This window comes from Aotus nancymaae, unplaced genomic scaffold (assembly GCF_030222135.1).
Source record: "Aotus nancymaae isolate 86718 unplaced genomic scaffold, 86718_ANA_hifiasm-v0.15.2.pri h1tg000102l, whole genome shotgun sequence".
NCBI classification, from domain to species: Eukaryota; Metazoa; Chordata; class Mammalia; order Primates; family Aotidae; genus Aotus; species Aotus nancymaae.
The window spans coordinates 1079459-1097268 of record NW_026988517.1 but is presented as its reverse complement, the minus strand read 5'-3'; the positions used below and the strand labels follow the sequence as shown (position 1 = coordinate 1097268).

Sequence of the window (17810 nt, the reverse complement as noted above, 5' to 3'; positions counted from 1 at the left end):
CCCGTCTGTACGTCTCATCCCAGAGAGGCTCTGCTGCAGCCCTTCCGAGTGTTGGTGGTTAGCAGGGAAACCCCCATCCCATCGGAAGGCCTGGCTGCTCAGAACAGGTGAGAGCCTGGCAGAGCCTCACTCCATTTCCTAACCCCAGGATGGAGGGTGCAGCCTGGCCCGGGGCAGGCACCGGGGAGCTGCTCTGGGACGTCCACAGCCATGTGGTCACAAAGCTCACGCAGAGGACCTACACGTACTGGGCCATGGACATGCACTGCACGTATGGGGTCGGGCCCAGAGGGTTATGAGTGTGATTCCTGTGACTCTGCCCAGTGCTGGGGGCATTTGCACATCTAGGGAGGCCACCCAGCATGTCCTGGCCTGCCCCAGCCTGGGAGCCCCACATTCCACCTCACTGTGTTCCCTCAGAGGGGCCGGGACCCTCTGCCGCGGAGAGGCAAGTGGCGGTGAACTTGGTGTCCTTAGGCCCCTGTCGCTGAGCACGCAGCAGAGTCAGTGAGATCTGCCGGCCCTGCCAGCTCCTCCTGATCACCTGGCTCACCGAGGCCAGAGTGGGAGAGGCAGTGGTTCCATGGAAGCAGCACCCCTGACTGTCAGAAGCCTGGGCGGTCAGAATGGGGTGCTGCCGCCCACAGTGTATCTCAGGGCCACTGACCACCCAGGCATGGTGAGCTGTGGCTGGCACCCAGGGGTCTCCACAGTTCCCTCCCTGCCCTTCCAGGGCCCCCATCCATGCAGGTGACCATCGAGGATGTGCAGGTGCAGATAGGCAGCATGGCCCAATTCCAGGCTGTCATTGAGGGCGACCCACAGCCCACAGTGATCTGGTACAAGGTAAGAGCATCTCCGGGTGGGTGAGATTTGGGGATGGTCCTGGGAGCTGGAGAGCCCGTGGGAGGGATTGCAGTCCACACTATGCACTTCCCTGACATCCCGTCCAGAGTGGACATGCATCGGAAGCACTCTCAGTGAAGAGTGGGGGGCAGTGTCCCCCAGGGTGGGCCGATGGCAGCCCTGCCAGTCCTGTGCCTCCAGGACAGTGTCCAGCTGGTGGACAGCACCTGGCTTAGCCAGCAACAGGAAGGCACCACATACTCCCTGGTGCTGAGGGATGTGGCCTCGAAGGACGCTGGCATCTACACGTGCCTGGCCCAAAACACCAGCGGCCAGGTGCTCTGCAAGGCAGAGCTGTTGGTGCTCAGGGGTGAGTTGGCCGACCCCTCCCGCACCCCAGGCTTTGTAGCTGGGCTGGCCGGGTACAGGACTCTGCTCCACAGGGCAACCTCCCTTCCCATGGGTGGTTCCTGGGTGGGGGTGGTCCCACAGTCTTGGGCCCAGGGAGCCCCTCCCATCAACACCACAGTACTGGGCTCCATGGGGATCCGGGTGGTCATCTTTGCCCATCCCAGCCACTTCTCACTCCTTAGGGGACAGTGAGCCGGACTGAGAGAAGCAAAGCCTGTGGAGGAGGCTGCACTCCTTCTATGAGGTCAAGGAGGAGGTCAGAAGGTAGTGCCCGGCCCCCTTTCCCCTGGACTGCTGATGGCCTGGGCCGCCAGGTTCCCTCACTCCCTCCTTCCTAGGGGCGTGTTTGGCTTCATGAAGAGTGCAGCACAAAGGAAACAAGGTCTCCTGTGCTGCCAAGTTCATCCCCCTGCGGAGCGGAACTCAGGCCCAGGTGTACAGGGAGCGAGACATCCTGGCCACGCTGAGCCACCCGCTGGTCACAGGGCTGCTGGACCAGTTTGAGACGCGCAAGACCCTCATCCTCGTTCTGGAGCTGTATCCTGCCCTCAGCCCCTGGGAGGGCTTGAGCAGGGCAGGCCGGGGCTCGGAGGAGCCATGTGCACGGCATCCCCTGCCTGGCTGGGAATTTGGGGGGAGTCTTCTGTTCCATGGGGCAGTGACTGGAGTCCCCTGGGGGTGCCGGTGGCAGCTGGCCCTGATAACCTGACACCCCCAGCAGGGATGGCGGGGGCTCTCTCCCACTCTGCAGATGGCCTCTTACAGAGAAAGGAGCCACCTGTCTAGGCCACTCTGGGGTTCACCCTGCCACCCATGGAGCCTGGTCTTGGGGTCACCTCTGGTGCTCTTGACAGGCTGTCAGCTAGACACATCCCCCCTGCCCCGAGTTGGCATCCTCTTCAAGGGGAGAGGGTGCTGATGGGCTCTGTGCAGAATGGACAGGATGTCCCCTCCCACCGTGCCACTGCAGTGAGTGGCCTCTGTCCCCAGGGTCAGCCTGCAGCCCCCCCTCCTCAGGACTGGGTGTCATCTGGTGCTCAGAGGGGTCCTGCCCCACCCTCCTCAACCCTGAGTATCACCACACTGCCCCCAGAGATCAGACGTGCCCGCAGTCCTGGCCTCCTCATTGTGAGTGTGGGTGTCCAGGGGCAGGCAGGTTTCAGCCCCACAAGTGTGGTTTTCCTTGACGGGATCCCAGGTGCTCGTCCGAGGAGCTGCTGGACCGCCTGTTCAGGAAGGGCGTGGTGACAGAGGCCGAGGTGACTGGGCAGCCACCCACCACTGCCCCAGCCACACACCTTGCCCCAGCCCCTGCTCAGACAGCAGTCCTTGTAGACACAGCCCCAGCCATAGCCTTCCCCGGCTTAGAGGCTTCTGGGGCTCCCTAGGGCCTCTGGGGCTCTTGACCCCTCGGTTGGACTCAACGGGCCCCAGGACCCCACCTCACCTGGCCAGCTGACCAGCCCGGCCCTCCCCTCCCCTGCTGAGGGTCATGAGTCCACCGTATCCTCCCTGCCTTTGAGGGATCCCCTGGCTTAGGGGCACACAGGGCCCAGGAGGGCTTTGCACATCAGCCGCCGAAGCCAGGAGGCAGCTGGGCGTGAAGTGGAAAGGGAGGCTGGGGCGGGGCTCCTGCCTGAACAGCAGCCCCACATGAAGACTTTAAAATCTGTCACAGGTCAAGATCTACATCCAGCAGCTGGCAGAGGGGCTCCACTACCTGCACAGCCATGGCATCCTCCACCTGGACATAAGGCTCGTGTGTCCCCACCCCTGCACTCCCGGCCTCACTGAGGGCTTGCTTGTCTCCACAGATGGGGAGCTCACCACCTCCTGGCAGCCCTTTCAAGTGGGGCGTGGCTCTTGTGGAGCAGAGGCTGTCCTCAAATGGCTGCGCTGGGTGCACCCCACCCTGCCTCCCAGGCCTCCGAGTGTCCCCACCAGGCCCAGCAGCCCCAGGAGTCACCCCCTTAGGGCACAGCCCTCACCCATGCCCAACTCTCCCACAGACCCCCAACATCCTGATGCTGCATTCTGCCCGGGAAGACATTAAAATCTGCGACTTCGGCTTCACACAGAGCATCACCCCAGCAGAGCCACAGTTCAGCCAGTATGGCTCCCCTGAGTTCGTCTCCCCCAAGATCATCCAGCAGACCCCTGTGAGCGAGGCCTCCAACATCTGGTGAGTTGGGAGCGTGGCTGCAGCTTCTCTGGGAAGTCAGTTCCCATGGCCAGCTGGGCCCTCCCCTCCACCCCGGGGAGGCAGCAGGCAGTCTACTGGTCAGCCAGGGGGTCCTCCCTGAACCCATCTCCTCCTCCAGCCCTGGGCTCTCCCCTTCCCTGTGTGTGTGGCTGCGGGCCTGGGGTGACAGTGTGTGGTTCTGTCTTGCAGGGCCAACTGCTAATGGGGACAGGGCTTCCTTTTGGGGTGATGGAAGTGTTTTGAAATTAAATGGAAGTGGTGGCTGCACAACACTGAATGTACTAAATGCCACTGAATTGTGCACTTTAAATGGGAGAATTGTAGGGTTTGTGAATTTCTTTTTTTGTTTTTTGAGATGGAGCCTTGCTCTATTGCCCAGGCTGGAGTTCAATGGCAAGATCTCGGCTCACCGCAACCTCCGCTTCCCAGGTTCAAGCGATTCTCCTGCCTCGGCCTCCTGAATGGCTGGGATTATTGGCATGCGCCGCTATGCCTGGCTAATTTAATTTTTGTGTTGTTAGTAGAGATAGGGTTTCGCCATGTTGGCCAGGCTGGTCTCAAACTCCTGACATCATGATCTACTTCCTTGGCCTCCCAAAGTACTGGGATTACTGGTGTGAGCCACCGTGCCTGGCCATGTGAATTTCACATATATATGTGTGTGTGTGTGTGTGTGTGTGCGTGTATATATATATACACACTTGTGGGTTTTTGCTTGATTTTTTTTCAATGGAGTCTCACTCTGTCATCCAGGTTAGAGTACAGTGGCACAATCTCAGCTAACTGCAACCCTCACCTCCCAGGTTCAAGTGATTGTCCTGCCTCAGCCTCCCCAGTAGCTGGGATTACAGGCTCCTGCTACCACACCCGGCTAATTCTTGTATTTTTTGTAGAGACAGGGTTTCACCATGTTGACCAGGCTTGTCTCAAACTCCTGACCTCAAGTGATCCACCCCCCTCAGCCTCTCAAAGTGCTGGGATTACAGGCATGAGCCACCGTACCCGGCCTGTTTCTCTTTTTAAGTACAGTATCTCGCTCTGTTACCCAGGCTGGAGTACAATGGTGCAGTCAGAGCTCACTGCAGCTTCCACCTCCTGGGATCAAGCAATCCTTTTGCCTCAGTCTTCCACATAGCTGGGACCACAGGCACAGACCACCATGCCCAGCTAAATTTAAAACCATTTTTTTTATATATAAAGAAAACTCCTGGGCTCCAGTGATCCTCCTGCCTTGGCCTCCCAAAGTGTTGAGATTATAGGTGTGAGCCACAGATTCAGCTTTTTTTTTTTTTTTTTCAGTGTAATTCAGGCTGAATCCAGTGGCTCACACCTGTAATCCCAATACTTTGGAAGGCCGAGGCAGAAGGATCACTTGAGCCTGAGTTCAAGATCAGCCTGGGCAGCATGGTGAAACTCTGTCTCTACACAAAAATGTTTTAAAGAATTGGCCAGCCATGTTGGTACACATCTGTAGTTCCAGCTACTTGGGAGCTTGAGGCAGGAGGATCGCCTGAGCCCAGGGAGGTCAAGGCTCTGCAGCAAGCCATGATCGGGGCCACCAACCTGAGGGCAGAATGAAACTCCATCTCAAAAAACAAAACAAACAAAACCCAGAGGCAGTGCAGGCAGCAACATAGCAAGACCCCTCCTCTAAAGAAAAAAAAAAAAGGAAGGAGTTTGAGGCCTCAGTAACCTGTGATCCTACCAGAGCAACATCAGGTCTCATAAAAAAGGGTGGGGCATGAGGGTGGGGAGAGGGGGTGTGGATGCATTCCTGATGTTACCTTTGCCTCCAGCTCCAACATGATTGGTCCCGGCTCAGTACTGACAGATGTTATGTATCTTGGCGTTCCGCTCACCTCCCCCAGACCTGGCCCTGGACATGGTCAGGGCCCCCCATCGAGGCCCCCAGGGTTGGGGTGTAGCAGTGGCACTGCAGGGTGTCCTTTATGTCAACGCTTTGCGCTCTGTGGATGTGTGAGCAGAGGAGGCCCCTAGAACGCAAGGCCACCACATTATAAGGAAGTGATTTTTTTTCTTTTTCTTATTTTACAATGACTCTATTGCTTCTTATTTTTTAAATGACACATGAAAAGGAAAAACTTGATACTTAGGAGTTACACATACATTCAGAAGGAAGAGAAAAGTACAGTGAAGGGCCGAGTGTGCACACCTGGAATCCCAGCACTTCGGGAGGCCGAGGTGGGAGGATTGCTGGAGCCCAGGAGTTCGAAACCAGCCTGGGCAACAGAGCGAGACCCAATCTCTACATAAGTTTTCTTTTCTTTTGTTTTTCTTTTTATTTATTTATTACTTTTTTTTCCTGAGATGGAGTCTTGCTCTTGCTGCCCAGTCTGGAGTGCAATGGCACAATCTCAGCTCACTGCAACCTCCACCTCCCAGGTTCCAGTGATTCTCTTGCCTCAGCCTCCCAAGTACCTGGGATTACAGGTGCACTTCACCACACCTGGCTGATTGTTGTATTTTTATAGAGATCGGGTTTCACCATGTTGGCCAGGCTGGTTTTGAACTCCTGACTTCTGGGGATCCACCCACCTCTGCCTCCCAAAGTGCTGGGATTACAGGTGTGAGCCACCACACCTGGCCTTTTTTTTTTTTTTTTCAAGACAGAGTCTTACTCTGTTGGCCAGACTGGAGTGCAGTGGTGCAATCTTGGCTCACTGCAACCTCCACCTCCCGGGTTCAAATGATTGTTGTGCTTCAGCCTCCCCAGGCTGGAATTACAGGTACACACCACCACACCCAGCTAATTCTTTTGTATTTTTAGTAGAGATGGGGTTTTTCCATGTTGCCTAGGCTGGTCTCAAATTTCTGTCCTCAAGCAGTCCTGCCTCAGCCTCCCAAAGCACTGGGATTACAGCGGGAGCCACCACAGCCATCCTGTTTCCACTTCTGGAGGTAGTGAATCGTGCTGTTGTGAATGTGTCTGTCCAAGGGTTTGCTTAAACACTTGTTTTCATTTCTCTGAATCTGTCTAGGAGTGAGAATGCTGGGTCATTAGTAACTCTATGTTGATTTTTTGGGGAACACTCATCTACTATTTATCTCAAATTGTGGCCAGTGTTGAGAACTAGAGAGTTTTACATATGAGGTCACGTTTCTGACTTCTCTTAGAAATATTCGAAGCTGGCATGGTTGCTCACCAGTGATCCCAGCACTCTAGATCTGAGTGCTGAGGTAGGAGGACACTTGAGGCCAGGAGTTTCAGACCAGCCTGTGCAACATAGGGAGACACCATCTCTACAAAAAATTTTAAAAATTAGCCAGGCATGGTGATGCATGCCTGTAATCCTAGCTCCTCAGGAGGCTGAGGCCTGAGGATCACTTGAGCCCAGGAGGTGAAGACTGTAGTGAGCTGCAATTGTGCCACTGCATTCCAGTCCAGGCAACAGAGCAAGACCTTGTCTCCAAAAAAAAAAGGAAAAAGCCTGTAATCCCAGCACTTTGAGAGGCTGAGGCGGGTGGATCATGAGGTCAAGAGATCGAGACCATCCTGGCCAACATGTTGAAACCCTGTTTCTACTAAAAATACAAAAATTAGCTAGGCGTGGTGGTGTGCACCTGTAGTCTCAGCTACTCAGGTGGCTGAGGCAGGAGAATTGCTTGATCCCGGGAGGTGGAGGTTGCAGTGAGCTGAGATCGTGCCACTGCACTCCAGCCTGGCGCCTGACGACAGAGTGAGACTCTGTCTCAAAAAAAAAAAAAAAAAAAAAAAGAAGTCTCACTCTGTCGCCCAGGCTGGAGTGCAGTGGCGTGATCTCGGCTCACTGTGCCTACTGAATTTAAGCGATTCTCATACCTCAGCCTTCTGAGTAGCTGGGAGGGACTACAGGTGTGCGCCATCACACTCAGCTACTTTTTGTATTTTACAAAACTACTGTACTATATTGGCCAGTCTGGTCACTATATTAGTTTCACTATATTGGCCAGGTCTTGAACTCCTGACCTCAGGTAATCTGCCTGCCCCAGCCTCCCAAAGTGCTAGGATTACAGGTGTGAGCCACCACATCCAGAACGCAGGGTTAGGACCGCCCCCCTTTGTGAAACCAGCTGCATAGCAGCTGCTTTGTGTCTCTTCGGACTAATTCAATAAGCCCATACTCTGGCCCAGAGTTTGGAGGAATGAAGAATTTAGAGGCGACTTCGACACAGCCTATCGAGGGCTCCCAGCTTAATGGAAGACAGATGCACATTCAGTAATCTCAACTTTTGGTGGCCAAGCTCAGAACAACACTAGCTGGAGACGGTCTGGGGAAATCCAGAGACAGCCTGGATTGAGTTCCACTGCGTTTGGAAGAGAGGTTCCACAGCCCACATACTTTGCACCTTAGCTAAGGTCCACCCCTCCACCCGTGTGGTAGATCCCATCGCCTCTTGTTTGCTTAAGGACATAGATTTAGTAATCCCCCCTTCATCTCTTTCCCCTCTGATGACCGCATTATCCCATCATCATCTGTACTGCTATTTCTCCCATCTCAAAGGCAAACAAAAACCGACCCTCTCTAGATCCCTCACTGTTTCCCTGCTCCCCTTTACAGCAAAAGTGCTGCCTTCTCACAGTCTCCAACTCCCCTCTCCTCCCATTCTCTCTTGAACTCACTGCAGTTAGGTTTTTACCTCTCAGACAATCCTTTGAAATAACTTTCTTTGTTTAGTTTATTATTTTTTTCTGTCAGAGTCTCGCTCTGTTGCCTGGCCTGAAGTGCAATGGTGTAATCTCAGCTCACTGCAACCTCTGCCTCCCAGATTCAAGTGATTCTCATGCCTCAGCCTCCTGAGTAGCTGGGATTATAGGCGCGCACTACCACGCTGGACTAATTTTTGTATTTTTAGTAGAGATGGGGTTTTGCCATGTTGGTGAGGCTGGTCTCGAACTCCTGACTTCAGGTGATCCTCCCGTCTCACCCTCCCAAAATGCTGGGATTACAGGCAGGAGCCACCGCGCCCACCCAGAAATAACTTTAAGGTCACCAAGAGGAATGGCCAATTTTCAATTCTTGTTTTACATCTGCATCTTATTTGACACAGTTGACCATTTCCTCTTCCTTCAAACACTTTCTTTATATATATAATATATATTTCATATAAATATTTAAATATATATATTGAGACAGAGTTTCACTCCTGTTGCCCAGGTTGGAGTGCAGTGGCTCACTCTCGGCTCACTGCAACCTTTGCCTCCTGGGTTCAAGCAATTCTCCTGCCTCAGCCTCCTGAGTAGCTGGGATTACAGGCTCCCACTACCATACTCAGCTATTTTTTTTCTTTTATTTTTATTTTTAGTAGAGACAGGGTTTCACCATGTTGGTCAGGTTGGTCAGGCTGGTCTTGAATTCCTGGCCTCAGGTGATTTTGAGGAAAGTCACCTCAGAGTAAATGGTCAACTGTATCAAATAAGATGCAGATGTAAAACAAGAATTGAAAATTGGCCACTGCGCCTGGCCCCTTCAAACACTTTCTTCATTTGGCTTCCAGGACATCAGCCCACCTGACTTTCTTCCCCGATCATTGGCATCTCCTCAGTGTTCTTTGCTGTTTTCTCACCACCTTCTTGTTGCCGGAATGGGACATTCCCTGGGAGAGGGTTCAGCCCTTGGTGTTCTCCTTTTTGATGTATTTTATTTCATTTTATCTTATTTTATTTTACTTTTTTGGGATGGAGTCTTACTCTGTTGCTCAGGCTGGAGTGCAGTGGTATGATCTGGGCTTACTGCAACCTCTGCCTCCTGGGTTCAAGTGATTCTCCTGCCTCAGCCTCCTGAGTATCTGGGATTACAGGCACCCACCACCATACTTGGCTAATTTTGTATTTTTAGTAGAGATGAGGTTTCACCAGGTTGGCTACGTTGGTCTTGAACTCCTGGCCTCAGGTGATCCACCTGCCTCAGCCTCCTAAAGTGCCGGATTACAGGCTCAAGCCACCATGCCCAGATGATTTTATTTTTAAGACAGGCTCTTACTCTGTCATCATATTGTGCTAACCTACCCTGTGTTAGGCTGACAGACTCCATCTTGTTGAGAGCCAGACAGACTCCATCTTAACCTCCAACTGACCGCTCACACCATTTCTCCCTTGAGTGCATACCTGAGTCACGCTGTGCTTAGAACTATAGACATATAACCATTGTAACCATATCCTGTTTGGCAAGCCCACTTGCTATTGTGAATACCCCCTTGATTGATTGTATGCAAGTACTGAAAAGCCCCCTTGGTAACCAGCAATCATGGGAACCTCCTGCCTCCTAGTTACCAGCCTCTTTATCTAACTTGCTTGTTCTGCTTCTGTAAGTTCTGCTTCAGCTATGCTCCCCCTCCCCTTTCTTAAGCAAGGAATAAAAAGGAATCAAGCCTCTTCCTCGGGGCCAAGAGATTTTGAGCAGGAGCTGACTCTCAGTCCAGGGCAATAAAGGACCCTCAGTTGGAACTCAGAGTGTGTCTCTTTCCTTGCAACTCACTCAGTTGTAACAATATTAGTCTGTTTTCACACTGCTGATAAAGACATACCTGAGACTTGGCAATTTACAAAAGCAAGAGTTTTACTGGATTCACAGTTCCATGTGTTCAGGGAGGCCTCACAATCACGAAGGAAGGCGAAAGGCATGTCTCACATGGCGGCAGACAAGAGAAGAGAGCTTGTGCAGGGTAACTCCCGTTTTTAAAACCATCAGATCTGGTGAGACCCGTTCGCTATCTTGAGAACAGCATGGGAAATACCTGTCCCCCATGATTCAATCATCTCCCACCAGGTCCCTCCCATAACATGTGGGAATTAATGGGAGCTACAAGATGAGATTTGGGTGAGGACACAGAGCCAAACCATATCAGTTGCCCAGGCTGAAGGGCAGGGGCATGACCATGGCTCACTGCACAGGCTGAAGGGCAGTGGCACAATCATGGCTCACTGCACGGGCTGAAGGGCAGTGGCACGATCATGGCTCACTGCAGCCTGGACCTCCTGGACTCAAGTGATCCTCCTGCTTCAATCTCCTGAGTATCTGGGACTACAGTCATGCACCAACAAGCCCAGCTATTATTGTTATTTTCTTAAATAGAGATGAGGTCTCTCTGTGTTGCTTTACTTTTAATTTTTCCATAGCAATGCCTCACTATGTTGCCCAGGCTGGTCTCGGACTCCTGGCCTCTAGTGATCCACCCACCTTGGCCTCCCAAAGTGCTGAGATTACAGGCATGAGCTATCTTACAAATATCATAATTTTATTTTTTTAAATTAAGATGAGGTTTCACCATGTTTTTCAGGCTGGTCTTGAACTCCTGACCTCAGGTGATCTGCCCGTCTTGGCCTCCAAAGTGCTTGGATTACAGGTGTGAGCCACCACGCCTGGCCCAAATCTCATAATTTTAAATGCCATTTATATATTCTGATGGCTTTCAAATTTTCTCTCCAACCCACACATTTTCCCTGAACATGAGGCTCATTTTGTCTGTTTGGATGTTTAATAGGTATATTAAACTTAACATGTCCCAAAACAAACTCCTAATTTATCCACCTCAACTTCTGCAAATTTTCCCACATTCGTAAATGGAAACCTCATTATTTCAGTTGCTCAAGCCAAAAACCTAGGAGTCATCCTTGCTTTCTCACTTTCCTTCATACTCCCAAACTAATCCCATCAGCAAATCCATTTGGCTCTGCCTTTCAAACAAAACTAGAATCTAGTGACTTCTCCCCACTTCCACTGCTATTATGTAGATACAAGCTACCATAATCAATCTCATGGTTAATTGTAAGAGCCTCTTAACAAATATTTCTGCATCCACTCTTGCCTTCCTTAAGTCTAGTCTTCATTTGTCCTAAAAATAACCTTTTAAAAGACACAAGTCACTGGGAATGCAAAATGGTGCAGCTGGTATGGAATACAGTATGGCATTTCCTCAAAAAAATTAAGCAGAATTACCATATGATCCAGCACTTCCACTTCTGAGTATATACCTGAAAGAATAGAAAGCAAGTACTCAAACAGATATTTGGTGTTTTGTTTGTTTGTTTTGAGATAGAGTTTTGTTCTTGTCGCCTATGCTGGGGTGCAGTGGCAAAATCCTGGTTCACTGCAACCTCCGCCTGCCAGGTTTAAGCAATTCTCCTGCCTCAGCCTCCTAAGTAGCTGGGATTACAGGTGCCCACCACCACACCCAGCTAATATTCGTATTTTTATTAGAGATGGGGTTTCACCATGTTAGCCAGACTGGTCTTGAACTCCTGACCTCAAGCAATCCACCCATCTCAGCCTCCCAAAGTGCTGGGATTATAGGTGTGAGCCACCATGCCTGGCCCCAGCTAATTTTTTTGTATTTTTAGTAGAAATGGAGTTTCACCATTTTGGCCAGGCTAGTCTCAAACTCCTGACCCCAGATGATCCGCCCGCCTTGGAACTCCCAAAGTTCTGGGATTACAGATTTGAGCCACCTCACCCAGCCAATTTTTTGTATTTTTAGTGGAGATGGGGTTTCACTGTTTGGGCCAGGCTGGTCTCAAACTCCTGACCTCTCAGATTATCCACCCACCTCAGAACTCCCAAAGTCCTGGGATTACAGGCGTGAGCCACCATGGTGTCCTCAAATAGATATTTGTACACCCATGTTCATAGCAGCGTCATTCACAATAGCCAAAAGATGAGAGTATCCCAAGTGTTCGTCAAGAGAAGAATGACTTTGGGAGGCCGAGGTGGGTGGATCATGAGGTCAAGAGATCGAGACCATACTGGTCAACATGGTGAAACCCTGTCTCTACTAAAAATACAAAAAAAATTAGCTGGATGTGTGGCGCATGCCTGTAGTCCCAGCTACTTGGGAGGTGAGGCAGGAGAATTGCTTGAACACGGGAGGTGGAGGTTGCGGTGAGCCGAGATCACGCCATTGCACTCCAGCCTGGGTAACAAGAGCGAAACTCCATCTCAAAAAAAGGAAAAAAAAAAAAAGAGAAGAATGAATAAACAAAATGTGATATATACTTACAATGGAATATTATTCAGCCTTATAAAGGAAGAAAATTCTGACATATGCTACAATGTGGATGAACCTTGAAAATATGCTAAGCAAAATAAGCCAGTCACAAAAGAAAAAAAATGTTGTACAATTCCATTTATATGAGACATCTAGAATTGTTAAATTCATAGAGACAGGCCCATCGTGGTGGCTCACACTTGTAATCTCAGCACTTTGGGAGGCCGAGGTGGGTGGATCACCTGAGGTCAGGAGCTCAAGACCAGCCTGGCTAACATGGTAAAACCCTGTCTTTATTAAAAAATAATAATAAATTAAATTAAAAAAAATTCACAGAGACAGAGGTAGAATGGTAGTTTGTAGGGGGACAGGGAAGGGGGGATGGGGGCTGTTGTTTAATGGGTATAGTTTTGGTTGAGAATATGAACAGGTTCTGGAGATAGATGATGATGGTTACACAACAATGTGAATATACTTAATGCTATTGAAACGTGCACTTAAAAATTGTTAAAATGGTAAATTTTACCACAATAAAAAAATATATACGTCAGGCTGGGCTAGTGGCTCACACCTGTAACCCTAGCACTTTGGGATGCTAAGGAGGGAGGATTGCTTCAGGCCAGGAATTCAAGAACAGTTTGGGCAACCTAAGGAGACCCCATCTCTACAAAAAAAGAAAAATTAACTGGGCATGGTGGCATGTGCCTGTGGTTCCAGCTACTTGGGAGGCTGAGGTGGGGGGATCACTTGAGCCTGAGAGGTTGAGGCTGCAGTAAGCCGTGATCATGCCATTACACTACTGCCTGTGCAATGGAGTGAAACTTCGTCTTTAAAACAAAGAAAATGTAAAAGCGAGGTGACTCACACCTGTAATCCCAGCACTTTGGGAGGTCGAGGCGGACGGATCACGAGGTCGGGAGTTCAAGACCAGCCTGGCCAACATGGTGAAAACTTGTCCCTACTAAAAATGCAAAAATTAGCTGGGCGTGGGGGTGGGCACCTGTCATCTGAGTGCAAAGGTTGCAGTGAGCCAAGATCATGCCACTGCACTCCAGCCTGGGCAACAGAGTGAGACTCCATCTCAAAAACAAACAAAAAAGGAAAATATACATACACATATATACATATATATGTATATGTGTGTGTACGTGTGTATATTTATATATGGCAGATTGCAGCCTTCCTCTGCCCAGAGTTCTGTAATGGCCTCTTATTTCACTCAGAGAAGAAGCCAGTAAGTCCTCATAGTCTCCTTTAAGGCCTCACATTACTAGCCCCCTTAGTCACTCTGCTCTAGACACATTGGTTACGTTGATATTCCCTGAAAATTCCTGGTACTCTCCTGACGTGGAGCCTTTCTTTTTTTGCTGTTGTTTTGAGATGGAGTCTCACTCTGTTGCCCAGGCTGGAGTGCAGTGACGTGATCCTGGCTCACTGCAACCTCCACCTCCCAGGTTCAAGCAAATCTCTGCCTCAGCCTCCCAAGTAGCTATGATTACAGGCGCCTGCAACTATGCCTAGCTAATTTTTGCATTTTTAGTAAAGATGGGGTTTCACCATCTTGGCCAGGCTGGTCTTGAACTCCTGACCTCATGATCCACCCGCTTCAGCCTCCCAAAGTGCTGGGATTGAAGGCATGAGCCGCCGCACACAGTGGACTTGGGGCCTTTCAACTTGCTGTTTCTTTTGTTTAGATGGCACTTACCTCCAGATATTTATGTGCTTCTGACTTTCATCCCATTCAGATCTTTACTCAGATATAATCTTCTTACTCATCCTGACCACATTATTTAAAATCAGAAGTTGCATAACCAGCATCCCCACTTCTCTTCTCTGATATATTATATTTTGTTTAAAAATCGTTTGCCTCCTTCCGACTAGAAGTGCAACCTTCATGAAGGCAGGATTTTTGTCTGTCTTGTTCACCTGTCTACGGCTAGCATCTACGACAGTGTTTGGTACATAGGAGACACTCAATATTTGTTCAATGAATGAAAGAATAAATGTAAGTAGAGGGAGGATAAAGACAGGACTAATTTGGAGCAATGTGGAGTAGCTAAAAAGAAAAAGGAAAAGCGAGGATGGAGGTGAGGTTGTAAAGGTCATCAACATCTCGATTCTTGAGAGCCTTGAATGCAAGACTTAAAATTCATGGATAGAGGAGAGTCACCAGAGGTTTTGAATCAGGCAATGACTTGTGTTGTGAAGATGATGTGATCAAATGATTGAATGCTACTGTTAACAGGTCTAACAGTGCCATTGGTTAAATAGGTGAGCACTTCAGACAGTGTACTTTCCCAAAAGCTCAATGAGGTAGAAACTATTTTTAATCTACACTTTTATATTTTTTTTGAGACGGAGTCTCACTCTGTTGCCCAGGATGGAGTGTAGTGGTGCGATCTCAGCTCACTGCAACCTCCAGCTCCTGGGATCAAGCGATTCTCCCTGGCTCAGCCTCCCAAGTAGCTGTGATTACAGGTGCCTGCCACCACGCCCAGCTAATTTTTTGTATTTTCTTTTCTTTTTTTTTTTTTTCTTGAGACAGAGTTTTGCTTGTGTTGCACAGGCTGGAGTGCAATGGCACAGCTCACCGCAGCTGCCACCTCCTGGGTTCAAGCGATTCTCCTGCCCTGGCCTCCCGAGTAGCTGGAATTACAGATGCGTGCCACCACGTCCAGCTAATTTTGTATTTTTAGTAGAGACGGGGTTTCTTCATGTTTGTCAGGCTGGTCTCGAACTCTCGACCTCAGGTGATCTGCCTGCCTCAGCCTCCCAAAGTGCTGGGATTACAGGCATGAGCCACTGTGCCCAGCCTGCAACCTCCACCTCCTGGGTTCAGGCAATTCTCCTGCCTCAGCCTCCTGAGTAGCTGGGATTATAGGCACGCGCCACCATGCCCAAGTAATTTTTTGTATTTTTAGTAGAGACGGGCTTTCACCATGTTGACGAGGATGCTCTCGATCTCTTCACCTCATGATCCACCCGCCTTAGCCTCAAAAATTGCTGGGATTGCAGGCGTCAGCCACCGAAGCCCGGAAATTTTTCTTTTTTTTTTTAGACGGAGTTTCGCTCTTGTTACCCAGGCTGCAGTGCAATGACGCGATCTCGGCTCACGGCAACCTCCGCCTACTGGGTTCAGGCAATTCTCCTGCCTCAGCCTCCCGAGTCGCTGGAAGTACAGGCTTGAGCCACTACCCGGATGATTTTTTTTGAGACGGAGTTTTGCTCGTTTTACCCAGGCTGGAGTGCAGTGGCACGATTTCAGCTCACCGCAACCTCCGCCTCCTGGGTTCAGGCAATTTTCCTGCCTCAGTCTCCTTAGTAGCTGGAATTACAGGCTTGAGCCACCGTACCCGGATGACTTTTTTTTTTTTTTTTTTTTTGAGACGGAGTTTTGCTCGTGTTAACCAGGCTGCAGTGCAATGGTGTGATCTCGCCTCAACGCAACCTCCCCTTCCTGGGTTCAAACAATTCTCCTGCCTCAGCCTTCCGAGTAGGTGGAATTACAAGCGTGAGCCACTGTACCGAGGAGATTTTTTTTTTCTTTTTTTGAGAATGAGTTTCGCTCTTGTTACCCAGTCTGGAGTGCAATGGTGTGATCTCGCCTCAACGCAAACTCCGCCTCCTGGGTTCAAGCAATCCTCCTGCCTCAGCCTCTCAAGTAGCTGGACTTACAGGCGCGAGCCACCGCGCTAGGAAGATTTTTTTTTTTTTTTTTTTTTTTTTTTTTTTTTTTTGAGACGGAGTTTCGCTCTTGTTACCCAGGCCGCAGTGCAATGGCGTGATCTCGGCTCACCGGAACCTCCGCCTCCTGGGTTGAGGCAATTCTCCTGCCTCAGCCTCCCGAGTAGCTGGAATTTCAGGCGTGAGCCATGGCACCCGGAAGTTTTTTTTTTTTTTTTCCTTTTTTGAGACGGAGTTTCGGTCTTGTTATGCAGGCTGCAGTGCAATGGCGCGATCTCGGCTCACCAGAAACTCTGCCTCCTGCGTTCAAGCAATTCTCCTGCCTCACCCTCCCGTGTAGCTGGAATTACAGGCGTGAGCCTCCGCGCCAGGAAGATTTTTTATTTATTTATTTATTTTTGAGAAGCAGTTTCGCTCTTGGTACCCAGGCTGGAGTGCAATGGCGCGATCTCGCCTCAACGCAAACTCCGCTATCTGGGTTCAAGTAATTCTCCTGCCTCAGCCTCCCGAGTAGCTGGAATTACAGGCACGAGCCACCGCGCCAGGAAGTTTTTTTTTTGTTTTTTTTTGAGACGGAGTTTTGCTCTTGTTGCCCAGGCTGGAGTGCAATGGTACGATCTCGGCTCACCGCAACCTCCGCCTCCTGGGTTCAAGCAATTTTCCTGCCTCAGCCTCCTGAGTAGCTGGGATTATAGGCACGCGCCACCATGCCCAGCTAATTTTTTGTATTTTTAGTAGAGACGGGCTTTCACCATGTTTGCCATTATCGTCTCGATCTCTTGACCTCGTAATCCACCCGCCTTAACCTCCAAAAATGCTGGAATTACCGGCGTTAGCCACCGCGCCAGGAAGATTTTTCTTCTTCTTCTTCTTTTTTTTTTTTGATACGCAGTTTCACTCTTGTTACCCAGGCTGCAGTGCAATGGCGCGATCTCGGCTCACCGCAACCTCCAACTCCTGAGTTCAAACAATTCTCCTACCTCAGCCCCCCGAGTAACTGGAATTACAGGCGTCAGCCACCGCGCCCAGAAGATTTTTTTTTTCTTTTTTGAGAAGGAGTTTCGCTCTTGTTAACCAGGCTGGAGTGCAATGGCACCATCTCGGGTCACCGCAACCTCCGCCTCATGGGTTCAGGGAATTCTCCTGCCTCAGCCTCCTAAGTAGCTGGGGTTATAGGCACGCGCCACCATGCCCAGCTAATTTTTTGTATTTTTAGTAGAGACGGGCTTTCACCATGTTTACCAGGATGGTCTTGATCTCTTGACCTCGTAATCCACCCGCCTTAGCCTCAAAAAGTGCTGGGATTGCAGTCGTGAGCCACCGCGCCGGGAAGATATGTTTTTCTTTTTTTTGTGAGACGGAGTTTCGCTCTTCTAACCCAGGCTGAAGTGCAATGGCGCGATCTCCTCTCACTGTAACGTCCGCCTCCTGGGTTCAAACAATTCTCCTGACTCAGCGTACCCAGTAGCTGGAATTACAGGCGTGACCCACCGCGCCAGGAAGATTTTTTTTTTTTTTTTTTTTGAGACGCAGTTTCGCTCCTGTTACCCAGGCTGGAGTGCAATGGCAAGGATCTCGCCTCAACGCAATCTCTGCCTCTTGGGTTCAAGGAATTCTCCTGCCACAGCCTCCCGAGTAGCTGGAATTACAGGCCTGAGACACGGCGCCAGAATGATTTTTTTTT

General features: G+C 50.1%; 2 protein-coding genes across 5 annotated transcripts in view; one reads left to right on the top strand and one right to left on the bottom strand.

The window, feature by feature from the left end:
- LOC135272005 (obscurin-like) overlaps nucleotides 1–3560 on the top strand; it is a 38707-nt gene extending 35147 nt beyond the window's left edge. The window contains 10 exon segments of the mRNA XM_064370134.1: nucleotides 149–267; nucleotides 447–452; nucleotides 734–846; nucleotides 1048–1216; nucleotides 1440–1521; nucleotides 1596–1613; nucleotides 1615–1794; nucleotides 2456–2516; nucleotides 2936–3016; nucleotides 3267–3560. Coding sequence (XP_064226204.1) covers nucleotides 149–267; nucleotides 447–452; nucleotides 734–846; nucleotides 1048–1216; nucleotides 1440–1521; nucleotides 1596–1613; nucleotides 1615–1794; nucleotides 2456–2516; nucleotides 2936–3016; nucleotides 3267–3560 — 1123 coding nt within the window.
- Nucleotides 3561–4800: 1240 nt separating this feature from the next.
- The window catches only part of LOC110567215 (fibrous sheath-interacting protein 2-like), a 48163-nt gene continuing 35153 nt past the window's right edge, over nucleotides 4801–17810 (bottom strand). Inside the window, exons 7-8 of one of the 4 annotated variants that reach the window (XM_064370176.1) lie at nucleotides 11398–11432; nucleotides 7210–10172 (exon numbers count right to left, since the gene is read on the bottom strand). In XM_064370176.1, coding sequence (XP_064226246.1) covers nucleotide 10172; nucleotides 11398–11432 — 36 coding nt within the window. In that variant the 3' untranslated portion in view covers nucleotides 7210–10171. Of the gene's footprint in view, nucleotides 5455–7209; nucleotides 11433–17810 lie in introns of those variants that run through there. The other 3 variants (XM_064370169.1, XM_064370173.1, XM_064370175.1) reach the window with 3 other exon arrangements.